The sequence below is a fragment of the Sylvia atricapilla genome, chromosome 2 (genome assembly GCF_009819655.1).
Source record: "Sylvia atricapilla isolate bSylAtr1 chromosome 2, bSylAtr1.pri, whole genome shotgun sequence".
In the NCBI taxonomy this organism is placed as follows: Eukaryota; Metazoa; Chordata; class Aves; order Passeriformes; family Sylviidae; genus Sylvia; species Sylvia atricapilla.
Genome location: NC_089141.1, coordinates 41,553,377 through 41,572,182, shown reverse-complemented (window position 1 = coordinate 41,572,182; position 18,806 = coordinate 41,553,377). Strand labels below are relative to the sequence as shown.

Genomic DNA, 18,806 nt, shown 5'->3' with positions numbered 1-18,806 from the left:
TATTTTTTTTTTCCTTTTTAGCAAACTTCTGAAGAGAAAGAAGTCTGAAAAAGGGCTGCAAGGAGTGACTGGAGAATGGTTTGAAGAAATAAAAAGAAGAAAATTTCAGAATTACATTGATGCCAGTAGAATGTTAAAACCACCATTGGAGTATCAGCTAAAGAAGAGCAAAAACACCAGTGAGTTGCATTTGTCCATTTCATTATGTATATAATAATGGTCACCAAACCAATGTCAGAGTGTAATAGTTAAGGAGTTTCTGAAATTGCAGTGAGCTTCTTCCCATATCATTGTGTTACCAAAGATATATTTTCAAAATGAGTGTGTTTCTTTAAATAGATTCTGTTAAAAGCAGAGATGGGAGCCACAACAGAAAACCCTTGATATTGTTATGCTGTAGTTAGAATCATAGTATGGCCCAGGTTGGAAGGACATCAGAAGATCTTCAGGTCCAGTTTTTCATAGGAAAGGGAACCTGGATGAGATTATTTAGCACCATTTGCAGTCACATCTTGTAAACCTCTAATTGTGGGGACTCTACCATGTCCCTGAAGAGGCTGTTCCAGTGATTAATTGTTCTCACTGTAAAAAATGTCTTTATTAATCAAAATGAAGTCGCTGTAATTACAGTAAAGACAGTGGTGGTTTCCCAATCAAAGTGGTTATGTCTGCATTGTACAAAAAAGGTTGTGATTTAACCCCAGCTGGTGGCAAAGCACTGCGTAGCCACTTACTCACTCCCCTGCTGGGGGAGGGGGTGAGAACTGGAGGGCTAAAAGTGAGTTGAGGTAGACAGTTGATAGATAAAGCAAAAGCTACACACATAAGGAAAGCAAAGCAAGGAATTCATTCAGCAGTCTCATGGTCAGGAGTGTTCAGCCATCCCCAGGGCTGCATCACATGTAATGGTGACTTGATGATACAAATGCCATCACTGTGAATGTTCCCCCCCTTCCCTCATCTTCCCCTAGATTTTATATGCTGAGTATGATGCCATATGGTACAGAATATCCATCAGGACAGCTGGAGGCATCCTCCCACCTCCTTGTACACCCCCAATCCACCTGTTGATGGGGTGGGGTGAGAAGCAGAAAAGCCTTGGCTTTGTGTACACCCTGCTCAGCAGTAAGGAAAACATTGAATTATCAACACTGTTCTCAGTACAAATCTAGAACATAGCCCCATATTAGCTACTGTGGAAATAATTAACTATCACAGCCAAACCCAGCACACTCTTTACTCCTTAGTCCATACCATTTACATCACACTCAGGTCCCGCACTATCCAGTATATCCCCATTAGCCCCCCCACTGCCTTCACCTTGCCTCTGCTCCAGCTTAGACTTTCCCATATACTGCAGTGTTTTAGGGATATACCTGCTCCAAGTAGAGCCACAGTCTCTCCAGGGATACACTTGCTGTGACATGGACTTACCCACAGCCCCAGTCCATCTGAGGTGCACCTTTTCCAGCGTGGCCTCCTCCATGGGCCACAATGCCTTCAGAAATGCACCAACTCTGACATGGCTTACCTACGACTGCAGTCCCTACAGGGGAGTACTTGCTCTCGTGGTCTTATCCATGGCCACACACTTTGAGGTTCTCCAGCATGACCACATGCACAGCCACAGATGCTTCGAGGTGTAGCTGCTATGGACTTATTCTTGGCCACAATCCCTTCAGAAGTACACCATAACCATGGCACATAACCATTCCACCAGGGAGCATTAGGCTCTAATATACAGCCTGGCAAGCCAGCCCCATGGCAAGTGCTGGAGCCTGTCAATTAATAGCTAAACATCGACAATAGTGATAAATTCAGTCTAGCACATTCCACTGAGATCTGTTGTTATCTCAAACACTTCGAGCTCTATATTTGGCATCCCAAAGGAGTCCTGTGGTTTAAGCCCAGCCATTAACTAAGCACCACCCAGTGGCTCGTTCACTTGACCCCATCAGGATGGGCAGGAGGCTAAAAGCAAGAGAACTCGTGAGTTAAGATAAAGACAGTTTAATAGGTAAAGGATAAGTCTTGCACATAAGGAAGCAAACCAAAGAATTAAGTTACTGCTGTCTGTGGGCAGGCAGGTGTTCAGCTGTCCCCAGGAAAACTGGGCTCCATCATGCACAATGGTTGCTTGGGAAGACAAACACTATCACTCTGAACATCCTCCCTTCCTTCTTTTCCTCTCAGCTTTATACTCTGAGCACAGTGCTGAATGGTCTGGAATGTCCCTTGGGTCAGCTGGGGTCAGCTGCCCAAGCTGTGTCCTGTCCCAGCTCCTTGTTCACACTGAGCCTACTTGCTTGTAGGGTGGGGTGAGAGGCAGGAAAGGCCTTAACTGTGTAAGTACTGCTCAGCAGTAACTAAAACATCCCTGTGTTACCAACACTGCTTCCAGCACAAATCCAGAACATAGCTCTTGTGAGAGACTACGGAAAAAATTAACTATACCAGCCAAAACCAGCACAAAAAAATTGGTTTTGCCTAGTTTTCTTAAAAAAATAAAAGCACCTAAATGACATTTGGAATAAGTAGATGAGTTTGGGTGAGAAAGGTTTGAATATACCAATAGAAAACTTCTTCTGGTAACAAAGGTCTAAAGGCATGCCAGTGCTTATCATTATCAGGGTGAATGTCAAAGCCTGAAAAGTTGGCCTGACCAGGAAGCAATTTCTTGAGATCTCATTTCACAGGTTCTGATGCCCATCCAAAATGAACATGCACAAGGAACATGGTGTCTCTATAAAAAGCATGGTATTCTGTAGTCTTTCATGTTCTATCCAGATAGTCCTCATGCATAATATATGCTTTTATTCCATTCACACTTCTGCCTGTTTTTCATTGAGCTCTTCCTATTTGTGCTCATAGCAACTGGAAGCAGAGTCATGTATTTCAAAAGAGAAGTGAAACCTTAAACATTTTCCTGGTACTACAGACCTGCACAGAGCATATCAGTCTTTCCTTACCTTTTTACCCCAACACCCCCTCTAGTCCTCAGCTACCTACTATTTTGCTTTTTCAGAGATGGTCTAATTGACTAAACTCTGTGTAATTGTTCTCTGGTATTTAACTTTGAAAGAACCTGTTTCTATTTCAGATCTGAAAAAGGGCTTGTGTGCCTCAGAGACTTGTCTGATATTTTCAACTGTATAAGCTGGCTAAATAAAAGGAACTACTTGTACCTGCAAGCCTTGCTGTGTCTACATCCCTAGACCATCCTGGCTATGACAGAGTGTTGGTAGGACTCTCTTGATGTTAACTGCATTGTCAAGTCAATGCCACCTAGTGATTAGGCTCTGAAAGGGTAAAGAATGTGGCATTTTGAAGTACACAGAGATTGTCACTGAAAGGAAAGCCATGTATCACACACAGGTTTTAAATCACATGACATGAATTATTCACTTCATTTTGGACAATTTCCAAAATGCTGCCCCTTGCTATTGTTATAAATGACACTTTCCTCTAATTTCTGGGTTTGCTTTCTCTTACAGTCAATGGATAAGCCATTTGCAGGCTGTGGTATTGTTTCAGGCATGTGTTGCTTTAAATGGAAAAAAAAAATGTACTGCCTTATTCCTGAGTGAGGTCTTGTTTGTTTATATCCTCCACTTCACTGTGGTGTGGTGCAGATCCTGCAGTTTCTTTCCCTTATCTGTAAGCGATACTCATTTTCATCTTCCCACCAAATGCCAGCTGCTTTTACAGGCAGACTAAGTTTATGTTCAATTTGAAGAAAAAAGCCATAACCTTCCCAAAGAAATCATTCACGATATCTTGCCTTGAAAATACAGATGTGATTTGCAGTTTGTAGCAGAAAAAAAGGTACTCCAGTGGCCACAGGAATTCCACTGTAAGGAATTCTGTGATACAAAGGACACGTTAGTCAGGGTTAGTGTTATGTACGTTACAGTCAGTTACGTCATAGTATATTCTGGGTTGTCACATTTATATTTCTTACAAATGTAAAAAGAAAGTGAGTAATGATTGTGGGTGCCTCAATTTTCAAATGTTTGGTTTGCCTGTATTTTAAAACAGGTATGGTTTTCAAGTGACTGAGTGCTGACTACTTTGTGAAGATCAGCCTCATGTATCTCACATGCATCGCCCAAAACCAATAATGCCTTTTGAAACTTCAGACCTGTTCATCTTTCTCTGTCTTCTAGTTAATCATTATAAACCAGTATGTCACATAGTCTGTCCAAAATGTCAAAACTGGATTTTCCTGACATAAAAGGTAAGCAAAAGAAAATTGTTTATGAAGACATAACATTTATGTATATTTTAATACTGTATTTATTAAGAACTTGAAGTAAATCTACTTTTTATCACATTTTTAGATCATAAAGAAATCAAAATGTCATCCCGCACAAATTCTCAAGCACAAAAGAACACTTCAGCTTCATTTCTGGGGTTCAGATCACCTTTTGCTTGGCTTTCCTCCTTTAGAAAATCAAGGAAAACCCAGACTCAGAAGCAGCCACGGTGAGCAATAATCAGAACATACATTATTTCCAGCTTAAAAAAAATTCTGTGAATTGTTCTGTGTTTTAGGAGAAAAGTTCTGAAGTTTCAGAAAACTTTATTAAATTATTTTTCCAGTCTCTTGCTTTTCACCTCATGGGGAAGACTGGAATTTTACTTGACCCTTTAATGAGAGATTATCTGTATGGTGTCAGAAGACGACTAAGTCACAAGTAGTAGGTAGAGTCTCTTGGCTAAACCTATTTTGTTCGGGTTTTGCATAAAGACTTAAAGTATATGAAGGACTGTAGACTTAGGAGCAGCTGCATCCTCTTCAATTTCCTCTCAAGAGGACACGGTGTAAGGTGCATGGGGATCTGGTGCCCTATGGCTGTGATAGAATAGGAAAGCATAGCTTTCCCAAGTCATGGCAGAGAGTCCCGGCCCCAGGCAGCTCTGCTGCATCAGTTCCCACCACTTCTAGCCCAGAGGCAGCTTGAGGCAGCCCTGCTCCAGCCAGGCAAACCGGACAGCTCTTGGCACTTCTGCCTTCTGTGCTTTGGTTTCAGTACTTTGGTTTGCTTTGGTTTTTGGATCTGAACCAAAGATGGTCTCACGTACAGCTCTGGAGCAGCTGTTTGAAGAACATCCTTCTCCTTTGCCATTCCCAGGGCTGAAGCTGCTGTTTAGAGGGAAAGAGGTGGGGGGACAGTCAGGCTGGTTAGGCTGCCTGTTCTTTCTTAACTTTTGTCCTGTATGGCCGTATGTCAGCAACACGTGAGTGAAATCCTACTATTCTTGTGTACATCTTAGGGTAATGCTTGGGACTGGCAATCACTGGTAGAGCTGCACTGTGCGATGCTGTGAAATCTAAGTATGAAGGTGCAAGATCTTTGGTAAAACAAGCTGATTTTCACTCAGTGAGTCTCAGATTGGTATTCTGGTCTGTGCCTGGGGCTCCCTGCCTGCATGATGCTAAGGCAAGGAACAGCTGTAATAAACAATGACAGGGAATGCAAGCCTCTAAAGAAATTATGATTAGTCTGATATGTAGGTTTTGTAACAGAGCAGCTTGCTATTGTGGAGTGTTTGTATCAAAGCAGGAGATTTAAGGAGAGGTTTGTGATGGGGCTGTGAGGTTAGCTTTGTGGATGTTCACTGGTAACAATTCCCTTACATAAAAACACAACATAGAAAAAGAATATGCTAGAATATGTTAACGTTGCTTCATACCTGTCATCTTCTCCTTCCTCTTTCTTGTGACCTGGTAAAGCCCCTCATCCTGGAACACAGAAATGCTGGGCCACAGTTTCCCTGAATGATAAAGGGACACTTGTGTAACTGAGAATCAGATTTCAAGGGTGCTTTATCGTGGTGCACAGTGAAGTAGCCAATGCACACACGAAGGTCGAGGCTTTGCTGTAGAATCTAAGCACTGAAATGATTTCTTAATTTAAGAAGACAAAAAAACCAAACCATGCCTACTCATTACATCAGCTTTTCTTGTGTGCGTTTATCTGGCTTTTCCGTGGAAAATCTATCGTATCTCAGGCTCAGATGCCTTTGATTTCTGACCGAGCATAACTTGAAAAATAAACAAGTCAATCCTGACGTGTAACTGAGCTGATTGCTACATTTTCTAGTCACGCCTCTCTGTTGAAAACTTCCCCCACCCTCTTCTAGGTGTTGCCGTGGCATGTGGTTTGCTTTATGCATAGGCAAAGCACTGAAATAATCTGCCTCTCACCAGGTAGAGTTATTTTGGAGAGCTAGTGAAACACTATAGGACGCAGCACTGTAAATCCTTGTAAGTAAGCCTAACTGGCAGAAGCTTTTCAATGGCTAAACATTAATGGCTGGTTAGAGGGTCCTTTCAGTTCTGGAGAGACAGTTTCATCAGCTGCCGTGGTGTTCTACTGTGAGAATAAATGATGGATGCTGCAGGAAGGAGTGCACTTACATGGGGATGCAGAAGATGCTAATAAAAGGTTTGTAACTGTAGTCTGAAATCAGTGAAATGTATGATCACTTTCGGTTCAAAGGTGTCAGTGTTCTTGAATTCATCCTTACTATTTTCTAATATGTAAGTATGATTCATCCTGGACAAAAATGCTGTTTAGTTGTGCTTTCAGCATATATGAGTTATGTGTTTGGTTTTTAGTTGGCTTCTTATGTAGTACTGCTAAGAGAAGTATAGGAGAAAATGGAATATACTGACATTAGACAACTTGGTGGGAACCTGGGGAAGACAGGTGCCTTGCCTCTGTGGAAATACTAATTTGCAGCAGATTTTAATTAATGGATTTTTATTATTATCACCGGTAGTGATAGTCATCTTTTACTTTTAATCTTATGTTTGATTGTCATTAAAAAGTACATAAGTATGTAAGTAGGAAAGTATAAAATCTCTCATTTTCCATACTGAGGAGTATTTTCCAGATGGCAAATATTTCTGAACTTGAACATCAATTTAGCTTCTTTCCTGCTTATGAATAATAGACAATATTTACAAGTATGTGCATATGTATTGTGTGCAAAATAATGTAAATATTGCTCAGTGCCATTAACCAAAACAGAAACTGAATTACTGTTTCCTAAAATTAAGCAGTATTTCTCTGAAAGTAAGAAAAACTTTAATTTTGAAATGCTGGAAAATTTTAAACAGTTCATAGAAAATAATAAGGCAGTTTGGGAAATGGAGGGATTGGCATAGGGAAAAGATTAAAATAACCTCGTCAGTGTAAGTTAGCAGGGAGAAAAATAAAGCAGGATGCAAGGACCAGTTATTTCTGAGAGAACAGTGACAATAAAGACACAGATGAATTTAGAATAATGCCAGAGGTGCAAATGAAAATTTAAATTTTGCCTAGACTATCAGAAGACATTTCTAACTGACATTTCTAACTAACATGTCAATTAATACAACATCAAGCGAGGAGAGCTTTGCACTCTTGGGCTTCGCCAAAGAGTGGCTTTGCACAATAAAGCACAAGAAGAAAGCTTCTAACAAAGCTTTTGCATTTTTGTTATGCATATAAGTAAAACTAAGGTAACTTGCTAAGCCACAGGATTTTACTGAACTTAATTTGCAGGAAATCATTGTAAAAGCTCTGGAACAAAAGTTTTGTCCTTAATTTGGTTTAGAAGCATTAAAACACAACTTTATTTAAGTTTAAAGGAAAAGCTACATACATTTCTGAGTTCTGGTTCCGTAAGCTTCATTCAAAAGGAGAGGTAGCTTTCTGCTTTAATGGCTGTTTTTATTCTGAGCTACAAGAAAAAATTAGGAATTTCAGATTCAGACTGTCTGACCAAATCCTAAGCCCGCTGAAGTCAACAGGCTTGTTTGGTTTCAGTTGGACCCCATGTCAGAGAGGAATCCTGGTTTTACAGTTCACAATTACAGAAGCAAAAACAAATTGCACCTTTCAACTGTTCTTCCCTGCCTGCAAGCACATTGCAAACAAATGACAAAGCACTTCAGGAAGAAAGGCTGGGCCACAAAGAACTTGCCAACAAGCCGGTTTGTACTTGCTGTTGAAGCACAATAAAGTAGACTACTGAGCACAGGGAGGTTTTAAGAACCTAAGAACAAGGTCATTCAAAAAGACTTGAAGACAAACAGGACTGAGCAGAACCATCTTTCCCTACTTCATTTTCTCCCAAGAATTAACTTCCTGGGAAAAAACAGTTTCTGAGACAAAGAAGAACTGGCAATAAGCACAGGCTGAACAACATTTCCTTCAGGGCTTTTGAAGGGACTGGGTTTGCTTTTGCTTAGTAAAACAAGGATCTGCAGACTCAAATAAACTCAGTGAAGTCTAGTCCTGTTCGTGTTTCTTTCATTTATTTTGTTTTTGTCTGCAAGTCACCCCATCGAACAGAGTACTTTTTATGTTCAAGGCTTCTCGGCTTGTTCTAACAATTGCATTACTCATGGTCGCTCGAGCCAGTTCTCTGCCAAGCCTTTGCAGCCTTAAATAGCTTAGGAAAGCAGATGAGCCTTCTACCATGTCTTAAAAAATGGTCAATAAAAGGGGTTTTTGGGTGAGTAGCAGCAAGTTCTGAAGTTCACATCAAACCAAATTTGCTGTCTGTCTCTCCTCCTTTGCAGGGACAGAGCACAGCTCCGAATGTGAGCAGAGTGAAATGGAAGAGAAAAACAGTAAAATTCCAGATGCAAACCACTCAGAGATTACCAAGTATATAATTTAGGCTATGAGTATTACCTACAAAATTATTTTTGTTTGGAAAAAGAACAAATACCATCTTACCATAATGCAGGATTGAAACAGCTACTTTATGGCTATTGCAGACAGTGAGATGTCAGTAGGTTGAGTTCATTTTTGGCTGTGCAGTTATGAAATTTGCAAGCTGACAAGGCCAAACTGAGTGGTACATTTTCCCAGCACTTTATTTTTGTAGGATTTTGGCAGGGGTAGGGGGCAGAATTCTTCATAGAGCAAGTTTTCTTCAGATGCTTCTCAATAATTGTTAAAATGAGAAGCTGCTGGATATTTGCTACCTGATGAAACGACATCATGTTCCTTTTCAAAGCCAACATTTAAATCCCTCTGCCTACAGATATGACAGTTCTGCTGGCCCGTCCTCAAAAGTGGAAGAAATGGCCACGGTAAGTACTTTATCAGTTTATTGTTTGCAATGTTTAAATACAGATTTTTCAAAAACTAGTCCCCTTGGTGTAGGCTGTTGCTTTAACGTCTGTTTAAATAGTATTCTTGCAGTTCTTGTTTTAAATGCTGAGTAAAATGTCTGTGTTGTTGCATGTAGTAGACTGAGCTTATTGCATGTAGTAGACTGAGCCTGTCTGTTAAAGTCCAAAGTTTTCTTAGCTAGGCCCTACATCTAGCTCTGCCAGATTTCACTTCTCTCATAATGACAGAATAATTGCATGGATCTTTTCCTAGGTCAAGACCTTCAGGAATTTTGGCAACTTTAACCAACCTGTAAATAGATCAAAACTCACACTGAAACAATAATCTAGTGTATTTACTTTGTTTCATTTCATTTGTACAATGATGAAAAAGAGTAGCCAGCTTGGGCAGGCAGTAAGCTAGAACCTCTTGTGCAATATTTCCATGCATAGAGTTCCCATGTAAATATAAATTTTGAGTAGGATTGTTTTGGGCTTTTTTGGGGGGGATGGGTGGTTATTCCATTTTATAAGCACAAGCTCCTTTTAAGGATAAAACAAGAGATTTATTTCTGATGTAATTTAAGTGCATGCTGTTGAAATATCAGATTTTCTTCCAAGGATTATATTTTCTATCTTAATTACTTTATAACCCTGCATTACTAACATGTTTTTTCTCATCTTCAGTTGGATGGTATAACCACAGAGGGGACTAAGAAGGTATACACTGTATAATCAAAGGCACAGAGGATGTAAACTGGTCACCTCCCTTCTCTCATATTTCAAAAACAAAGAGATAATCTATATTAATATATGACTGAGCAAAGATCTTATCAGAGAATCCTGTCTGTTATATAAACATATAATATAAAGCTATATTATAGCAAGATGAGTAAAATGTTATGAATATGGTGAACAAAAAAGTAGTAGGGTGGGTTTTTTGAGAAAAGGAGGAAGACTTTCAGCTAAAACAATTCAGCAGTTAAACACTTGTCTGCACTTCCACCATCTGAGACTGTGAGCTGAGAGAAATAGCGTGGGGTAGAACCTCTCAGTTTAAACTGTAATCCAAACACAGTTGGGCAATAGGATGACATTTTCTCCACTTTTTCCACTAAGTGCTGTCTTGCAATAAGAAAATGTAGTGGACTGTAGTGTTAAATTATTAAATCTCTGTTGGGAGGTCAGTGTGTGAATTTTAAAATACACAGATCAAGGAAGAAGTGATTGTGGAAAACTAAAGTGAAAGAGACAATGCAATAAGGATGTATTTGGATAAAATAAGTAAACTATGCCCTTATCCAAAACATGCTTCAGGATGAGGACAAGATGAGTAATTCCCCTTATAGTATGTGTAGAAGCCTATAAAATGCATGCAATTTTACAAACCTCAGTTGTGTATGTTAATAATACATTATGTAATGGACTGGCAGAGTTTGCTCACCTCTGGGGCTTGTGACACAATTTGTGATGTGACATGTGAAATGTGATTTGAACCTACATGTAGAACTGAAACCAGGTTACCTTACAATTTTCAACAGGCTGAAATGTGTAATTCCCCAATATCAACTGACACAAGTGGTCATCTTTTGATACAAACCTAAATGAAGCAATGGAGAAAAGTACACTGGAATGGAATGAACAGCTAGAGAAGGAGATTTTCAGTGGTAAGTGTGTGTCCTTATTTGGTATTGTTTTGATAGTATTGTTACTAGAAGTGACTGTGGTTCAAGAGAGTTTTCTGCAAAAGCTCAGGCTGTAAAACACGCCTCATTTCTAGCAGAGTGGCTACTTTTGTAGTCTTTGTCTGACAGCAGAATGTCTACTCCAACATTGACTTCAGGAGATGTCAGTGATCACTCTTAGAATGCATTTCATCTCATACTGATGCAGTTCAGAAGAATCCCATGTAACTGTATGCAGTTGTCTCTGCTGTTTCTGCCAGGAGCAGAAGGTGCATACTGCTCCTTTTAGATGCAGACATATAGTTATGTAAGAATTCTATCCCAGTTCCCTGCATGCATAATTTTGATAATGATGAATTACTGGGCCTGGTTTTATAAACTGTAAAGCCACAAACCACAGAAGCAAGAGGCATTATGGCATTCTCTTAGTTTTTTCAGAGCTGTTTTATACCCCCGATCAAGAGTTGCAGGTTCTTTTTTAGCTTGGCTCATGTCCTCCCAATGGAAGACTCAGAAACAACTCATCTTTTTTCTTGTTCTACGCTGAGTTTCTCAGGAGTCTTCTTTTTTGTGTGCTGAAGAGAAACTTAGGAAAAATGGAGAATTTTAGTACCTTTGGATTACATTTTATTCCAACTATATATACTTATCAATACTTTCTTAATGCTTTTGTAGTGTTAGCACAGATCTGTAATGACTGATTGTTCAGTCTTATGTATTTAAGTGGATCAGGAAATTCTGTAACAAAACAATCATATCCATTGTATATTATGTGTGGTGTTTTCAGAATAGCAGAAGAATACAATTGACAAAGGCATAATTGGTTTCAACAATAAAAAGTATTTTAGTACATTGCTGTCAGTCTTCTGACTGAATATCTTGGTTAATTGAGCTATATAGTGTTTAATTCCAGTTCATGAGGTTGCTTTTATATATTTATATAAATACATATTTGTTGCTAGACTGAATCACAACTTCCTAACTATTTAATTACCCTTTTTAATCCAGAAAAATGCCATTTTCAGTGCTCATAAAATTCAGAAGAGAACTACTTTTATGAATGAAACAAGCAGTGGACATGCCAAACTACTGAATATGCTTGTTTGACAGTTTGCAGGATTCTGTTGTCGTATAGTTACATCATAACTGTGCTTTGTGAACGCACAGAAAGGTCCATACTTGCCTAGTGAATTCTTTACAGGGATTTTTTTTTTGCTTACAGACTATATTTGGAAGGTTTACTCACACATGCATATACAGTGTGTGAGTGAGAATCAGCATAAAGACTAACATTAACATAAAGAGCAGTCATGGAGGAGAGCATTTTTTTTCTTGTAGTCATAATAGGTGACTGCTGAAAGGTCCTATGGAGGAAGAATGTGTGGTTTGGGAAGGGTTTTGAATGCTGAGAAGCTGATCCCTTTAAAAGCCAGTTCTGATTATTATCGTAGTACGTGAAACTTTTTAACATAAACAGTCAGAAGATTATTAAAGAAAATAAAACCAAGTATCTTTTTTTTTTTTTTTTTTTTTCTCTGTGCAGTTCTAAGTGATCTGGATGACCAGCTGGCCCAGGAACAAACCCAAGACCCTTTGGACAGGACAGCTTCTACTAGCAGTGCATCAAATGTCCAAAGTAGTAGTGCATTCCCTACTTCAAAGAGGCAGACTGCTAGTAGAGGGCAACAGAGAAATGACTGGAGTGACGTGCCTAGCACATTTTTCCCAGATGGACTGAGAACACTAAGGGCCAAAGACGAACACAAGATTTTCATCAGACCAAGGAAGTTACATAGTGCATATATAAACTGGCACCAAGCAGCCTTTCAAGAAGATTGCAGCTACGGTGATGGAGTCGAGGGAAATCCTCGTCTGCACCGTAGGAGGCTGTCTGCGGTTTCTTTCGGACGCTCTTCGGAAGGGAGCTTATATCCCCCTTCTGTCACACAGAACAGTGGATTTAGGCACAAGGGTTGTATGAACAGGGATACAGCTGGCAGAAGTTACTCTGTGTGTTCCCTTCGGAGATGTCCATCATCTGTATCTTCTGATCAGCTATCAGCATCTAGTTTACAGCATCCATTGACAAGGGAGAGCAAGAATGGTTTTGTACCAAGGTTTGGGCGACAGAACCCAAAGAGAATTCCTCTGTCTTCCATTGTATGGAACAACACACCAGACTCTTCAGAACAAACTCCAGAAACAATGTTTAGAACTCAATCACTGATGGAGTTTCATGCTACAGACCATGGTAGATATCCCAGCTCTTTACAAGAAACTAAGAAGTACCCAAGTTACCAGTCAAAACACCACTATAGGAGATCTATTTCAAGCAGTAATTGCTTTAGTAGAATAAGTTGCCCTGACAAAGCTGCTTCTCCCTTGCCCTTTGATAACTGGGAAAACTATCCTTTATACAAATCAGAAAATAATCTCTCTAGATCCTACTGTAGAGATACCTCTTCTCATGGCAGGTTGTATGCAAACCAGAAAAATTCTTATGGAAGAAAAGACAGCTATCCTTCTTGGGCTGATATTCCTCAGTGTTACAGTGATGAAGTGTTTCTTTCCCCTGATGCCAGCTTTGAAGCATTTATGGCTAATTTAAATGACCACCAGTGGCCACATACAAGATGCCAAGTTGGTTCACAGCGCCTGCAGAACGATTTTCACATGTACTCTCCAGAAAATACAAGTATCAAAAGGATGACAAGAAGTCCCAACAGAAATTTTTCAGAATTCACTGAGAGCTGTCAGCCTTGGCTAAGTTGTAACTCTTCTGTTTCTTCATCTGGTATCAGAACTGATGAGTCAGTCTTTCCCAATTCAAAGGACCAACCAAAACCTACAGGACTGAACAGGAATTCAGTTGTTGTTACCCAAAGCTGCACTAAGGCAGACTTTACACACCTGGAAAAGGCTGAAGGTGTGAAACAGCCAGATGAAGACACGATGTTACAGTCAGTTCCTCAACAAGCAGATACAAGCTACATCAATACACTCAATTTTTCTTCTAACAGCCCTGCTTCTGCCATGTGGCAAAGAGATGTATCTCTCTTTAACACAATGACATCGAAGAGACAAACCCAAGCCACTGCCAGAGGAGATACTGCAAAAATTTGTACATCAAGTGGTGATAATAGAAATGTAGAAATGAAGGAAAATGATTGCCCACCCAACAGTGTGTTCAGTCATCCTCCCTGTATTTTGCCAGCTGATGGGAGCAGGAAGGAACATTTTCTTCCAAGTCAGAAAGAATGGGAACATAATCTGCATTATGCAGCACAAAGAGAGAGTATCAAACAGGATAATTGGAATGCAGAAGCCCCTAACAAAGCTACTCCAAAGAGACGGTCCTCACTACTGAATGTTACTTCTGCTCTATCCACTGAAAAATTAGCAAACTGTCAAGGCAAATTGTCCTCTCCTCTTGAGCACTCATCTAGTTTCTCACAAAACTCTCCTCAAGCACTTTCTCATAAAGACAATGCTAAATGCTTAGGAACACTAACTAGCTCTTCAGTAAATTGCACTGTTACTGAATCTCAAGCAGAGGTGGGGAAAAGAGCTGAAGTGAGTAGAACAGGTCTTAGCAAAGAGATTTTACAGAAAACACTGCAAAATGCAAGCACTTTAGTTACTAAGGACTGCAATGGACAATTCACTACTAGTTCTTCACAAAATGGAAATTCTGGAAATATTTATAGGCATAGCTTTGATGGAGACACCAATACCTCAGAAAATAGTTTAAGTTATTTTTGCCTTGAAAAAGGAACTGAAAAAATGAAGAGTACTTCACCTTGTGTTAGAAGGTTTCACAAGCAAGACAGCTCACCAAGACATACCAGTAGCTGCAGCATTACTGGCTCCCCTGGCAGGAACAGCTCCAAATCTTCTGACCCCCTTGTTATTTATTACACTTTGCCTAGAAAATCAGCTAGCATTGCTGGTAGTATTATGTCAGAGATGCCCATCTCTTTACCTAGAGAAAGCAGAACAACCTACAATTGTTTAAGGTCTGAAGCTCTGCATAGAGCTGACACCTCTTATTCTAATCAAAGAGATGTGTCTTGTTTAGATCCAAAACGTTCCTTTTTAACATCAGCATCATTAAATGCTGCCACAGGTGACAAAGATTACCACAGTCCTTTAACCAAAAATATTGATGATTCAATGAGTAGTAGATCAATTGATCTGACAGACAGATGTGAACATCGAAGTAGAAGAGAATCCTCTGTGTTTTCAGATTATAAGGAAAGGGGTAATTTTTTGCAGAAATATAAAACCACAAGCACATTTACAGTTTGTGTTGATGAGATCATGTCAAGTATCATGAACTAGTTTCAATTTATTACACACTACCACGGAGGCATTCAAAACATTTTGTAGCCTCTTTAGAGATAATGCAGAGGATGCAGATTTACCTTGTCCCAAGAAAATGCTCAGTCACCAAGAATACAAAACAAGAAAAATGAAGGTCATGTGAGTTTAGCAAATGATTTTTTCCCTACTACTTCAGAAAAGGAAGTGCCTTCATATTCTTCTGACCAAGTATCTCCAGTTCTGGTCACACCTCAGAATTTAAGAACTGTTGTTGATAGTGAAGAAGAGAATTCTCACTTATCCCCTAGCGCTGAGAGGTCAGTGAGTGTGGTACCTAACAAGAAAGATAATTCAGCATATCTTTCATTAGCAGAAAATGTACTTTCTGATGTGGTGACAAAAGAAATTTCTTTTGGTGGCTCACAGTCCACTGCAATAGTGGATAAGTTAGGTAAGGCCATTTCTAATGCTTCAAGCAACCAAAAGGCACAAATAAATGTAAAAGAAAAGAAGGAAATTTTACAAAGAGCCACACCACAAATATCCACTTTATCAACCCCTCCCAAGCCAGGCAGACATTTAGAGAATCCTTTATATTCTAATTCAACAAATAAAAATATTGTACAGAAAAGAAGCTCTGAAAGTTGCTCTCAGCCCCCAAAAGTGAACAAGAAAATATGAACAGTTTATTCCTCCGCTCCAGAGAGAAGAGTTCCCTTGGAAGGAGTGGTAACACAGAGCATGCTGATGGGCCACTTTCTCCTATGGAAGATGTATACAGGGATAGTACCCAAGTTACACAGAGAGTAGATGTCCGACACCGAACCACCCCTCTGTGTAATAATAAATTTAGTGGACTGCAGTTAAGGGCTGACAGTTCAAGAAAAAAAGAGAATGGTTTAAACTTTTGTAGCAAAGTGCTTCCAGAGTCTCCAAGCAAAGCATCTGAGGTAAGCACAGCATCCAGTGCTGTTCCATTACTTCAGCTAGACAAAGTGGCTAGCACAGATACAGATGAAGTAAAGAATTCAAAAATTAAAAAAGAGCAAAACTCACAGAGTTCTCATATGCGTGAAGTTTACAGTGGTTTTCAGGAATCAGAGAGGCATAGGGAGGGCAACCTGAACAATAAAGTCCCCAGGGTTACACAAGGTCAGAACACAATGCAGAATAAAGAAGAGGAGAACAAGCTTCTCTCCAACTGCACAAGTGACAAAGTCAAAGATATAGAAAAAAGGAAAAACAGACCTTCAATTAAAATAAATTGGCAGCTGTTTACAAAACAAGTCGTAAATTTTCAAGTAAAAATTTACCCCCTAAACCACACATAAGTAACATTTTTTCACAGAATGATGGAAGTGCTACTTCTTTAGATGTCAACATGTCCCTTGACTCATTGATTTCAATGGATTCCCACCAGCCTTTCCTGAAGCTGGACAATGAAAATCGGAATCACAGTCTGAACTCTGACAAGAATACTCCAAGACCAAGAACAGCTGATAACAAGAAGACTGAAAATCAGAATGATTCTTCTTTGCTTGTTAACACCAAAAGAAGGACTTTTACAAGTTCATCCACCCAGAAGGAAGCCATCAGTCCTCAAAAAACTGCAGTGGAAGTGGAAAATAAGCCAAGACTTTCAACCCTATTTCCAGATAAAGCAGTAGCCACAAGAAATAAGAATTTCCAAACACTTGATCTCAGGTTAGAAAGCAAAAGCCAGCCCATCACTCCCAGTGCTACTACCTCATACCCACTGAATGAAGAAAAAGGAAGAGCTAGCCGTCATGCCTGCGCTCCTCCCCCGCCACTTCTGACTGACAAAAACTCCAACACCTATGTTAATAGCTGCTTGCAGGCAGACACATGTCCAGAGCAAAACTTGACTTCCCAGACAGTGCTTGGTCAGCGTCAAAATACCTCTCAGCCTCTCAGCTTAGAAAACGCCAACCTCAATAGCTATCAGTTGCGCAAGAGCCATGCGAAAAGTCAGCGTGAGCGTCACCTCTCTGAGGGCATTTGTGCCCGAGATCCCCTTGAGACCTCTGCCTCGGGAAGCAATATTCTCCCCAAAGATGGCATACATGGGAAGAGATTTAAATCTTACTCAGAGCTGTTGTCTTGTGATGAGAATGAAAACTGGGCATCAGATGATGAAAAATGTTACAGCACTAGGAATTTAATGTATCCCTCTGTGGAATTTGGTATATTTGGCAAAGAGCAACAACTGGCTTTCCTGGAAAATATCAAGAGGTCACTCACCGAAGGGCGATTATGGAGACCATGTCTTCTTAATAACCCTGGTGCTTTCAGAGATACAGAGAGCTCTTCTATAAACAGGGCTGAGCTTCTGAGCTCGAGTTCTGCTGGGAGCAGAATGTCATCAGCTGCTTCGTCCCCCCGAGAGCTGACTGATGCCTACGTGGAGGACCCAGCCGCTTACTCGGACTCAGACAGTGATACCACCACCGATGATGAATATTACCTAGATGAGATAGATAAAGAATCAGAGCTATGAAGCGACTGTGGTACTAAGAGAGCACAATAGTGTGGTAGTTTCTGGGCAGGCAAAAACATGTCAAATACGCTGAGCCCATTCCTGTGCTGCTATAAATTGGTACAGCTTCCTTAGTTTCAGGGAGTTAGTATGTTATATTAGCTGAGCATTTGACTTCTGGATTAAATGTGCGGCTTCACCTTTCCTGCTTCTCTTAGCAGGGAAAAACAATGTTAAAAAATCCCTTCCCCAAATAATAGAAGATAAACAGCTGTGGAGCTTTGGGCAGTGTAAGTCCAGGGATGGCTTTCCTCTGAGTCAGCAAGCAGTAGTTAGGTTCCTGCCAGCTATGCAGTGCTGGAATGGATAAATTCTAGCTTGAGCTGCTTTTCTTACAGAACTTAACAGACAACCAAGAAGTTATTTTGCTGATAATTTGCTGATTTTCTGATCTTCCTCATTATCAAGCATGATAATCCTTCCCACTGAACAAATATCCTCTCAAAATGAAACATCTTAAATCTTTACAGCATATTCTGCATGAATGTTCTTTTTCTGCATTCCTGGGAAGCATAGCAGCAATGTCCTGGTGGCATTTGTTCTGCTGTGCTGTTGAGGCAGATTCCACACCAGGGCTTTTCAGCATTGCAAGAGCAGTGAGCAATGTGAATTGCAAAAGTACTTCTAGTGTAGGAGAAAAGTTCAACACAGGGCACAGCACTGAGAAACTGACCAAAAGAAAGACACCTGAGCATGGAAATCTGATTTCCAGACATGGAAGATTCATACCAGCACAGCTTTGGTTACAGATGACATGACTGTCCAGATTTCTGTCTTTGACTTAGAAACAGGTTAATTTGGATTAAAAGTCAGACACTTTTAACAATTAAAAATATAAAAAGATTTAGCCTGTTGATTTCCTGTATCAACCTCATAGGTTGAATCTTTATTGTCCTAGTAGTGAGAAGATAACCAAAACAATTTGTGAGGTCCTAAAGTTCTGCAGCTGCCTCTGCTTGGCTGGTCTCAGGATGAGGCAGTTGCAACCACTGGGCTCCTTCAGGGCAGCAGCACCTGGGGCAGCCTGAGAGGGCACTTGGCTGGGTGCCACTGCGCCATAGACTGTAGCTTTTTACATGCAAAGTAAATAAAACCAGCAAGAAAAGCTCTTTGCCCTTTGTTA

General features: G+C 40.1%; 1 protein-coding gene across 1 annotated transcript in view; it reads left to right on the top strand.

Annotated features, from left to right (window-relative positions):
* The window catches only part of LOC136357601 (exophilin-5-like), a 35,438-nt gene extending 17,435 nt beyond the window's left edge, over positions 1-18,003 (top strand). Inside the window, 11 exon segments of the mRNA XM_066313021.1 lie at positions 22-179; positions 4,341-4,485; positions 9,049-9,097; positions 10,660-10,702; positions 10,705-10,785; positions 12,347-15,115; positions 15,118-15,174; positions 15,177-15,230; positions 15,233-15,796; positions 15,799-16,380; positions 16,383-18,003. Of these exon segments, the coding sequence (XP_066169118.1) occupies positions 22-179; positions 4,341-4,485; positions 9,049-9,097; positions 10,660-10,702; positions 10,705-10,785; positions 12,347-15,115; positions 15,118-15,174; positions 15,177-15,230; positions 15,233-15,796; positions 15,799-16,380; positions 16,383-17,644 (5,764 nt within the window). The 3' untranslated portion in view covers positions 17,645-18,003.
* The last annotated feature ends 803 nt before the right edge of the window (positions 18,004-18,806 follow it).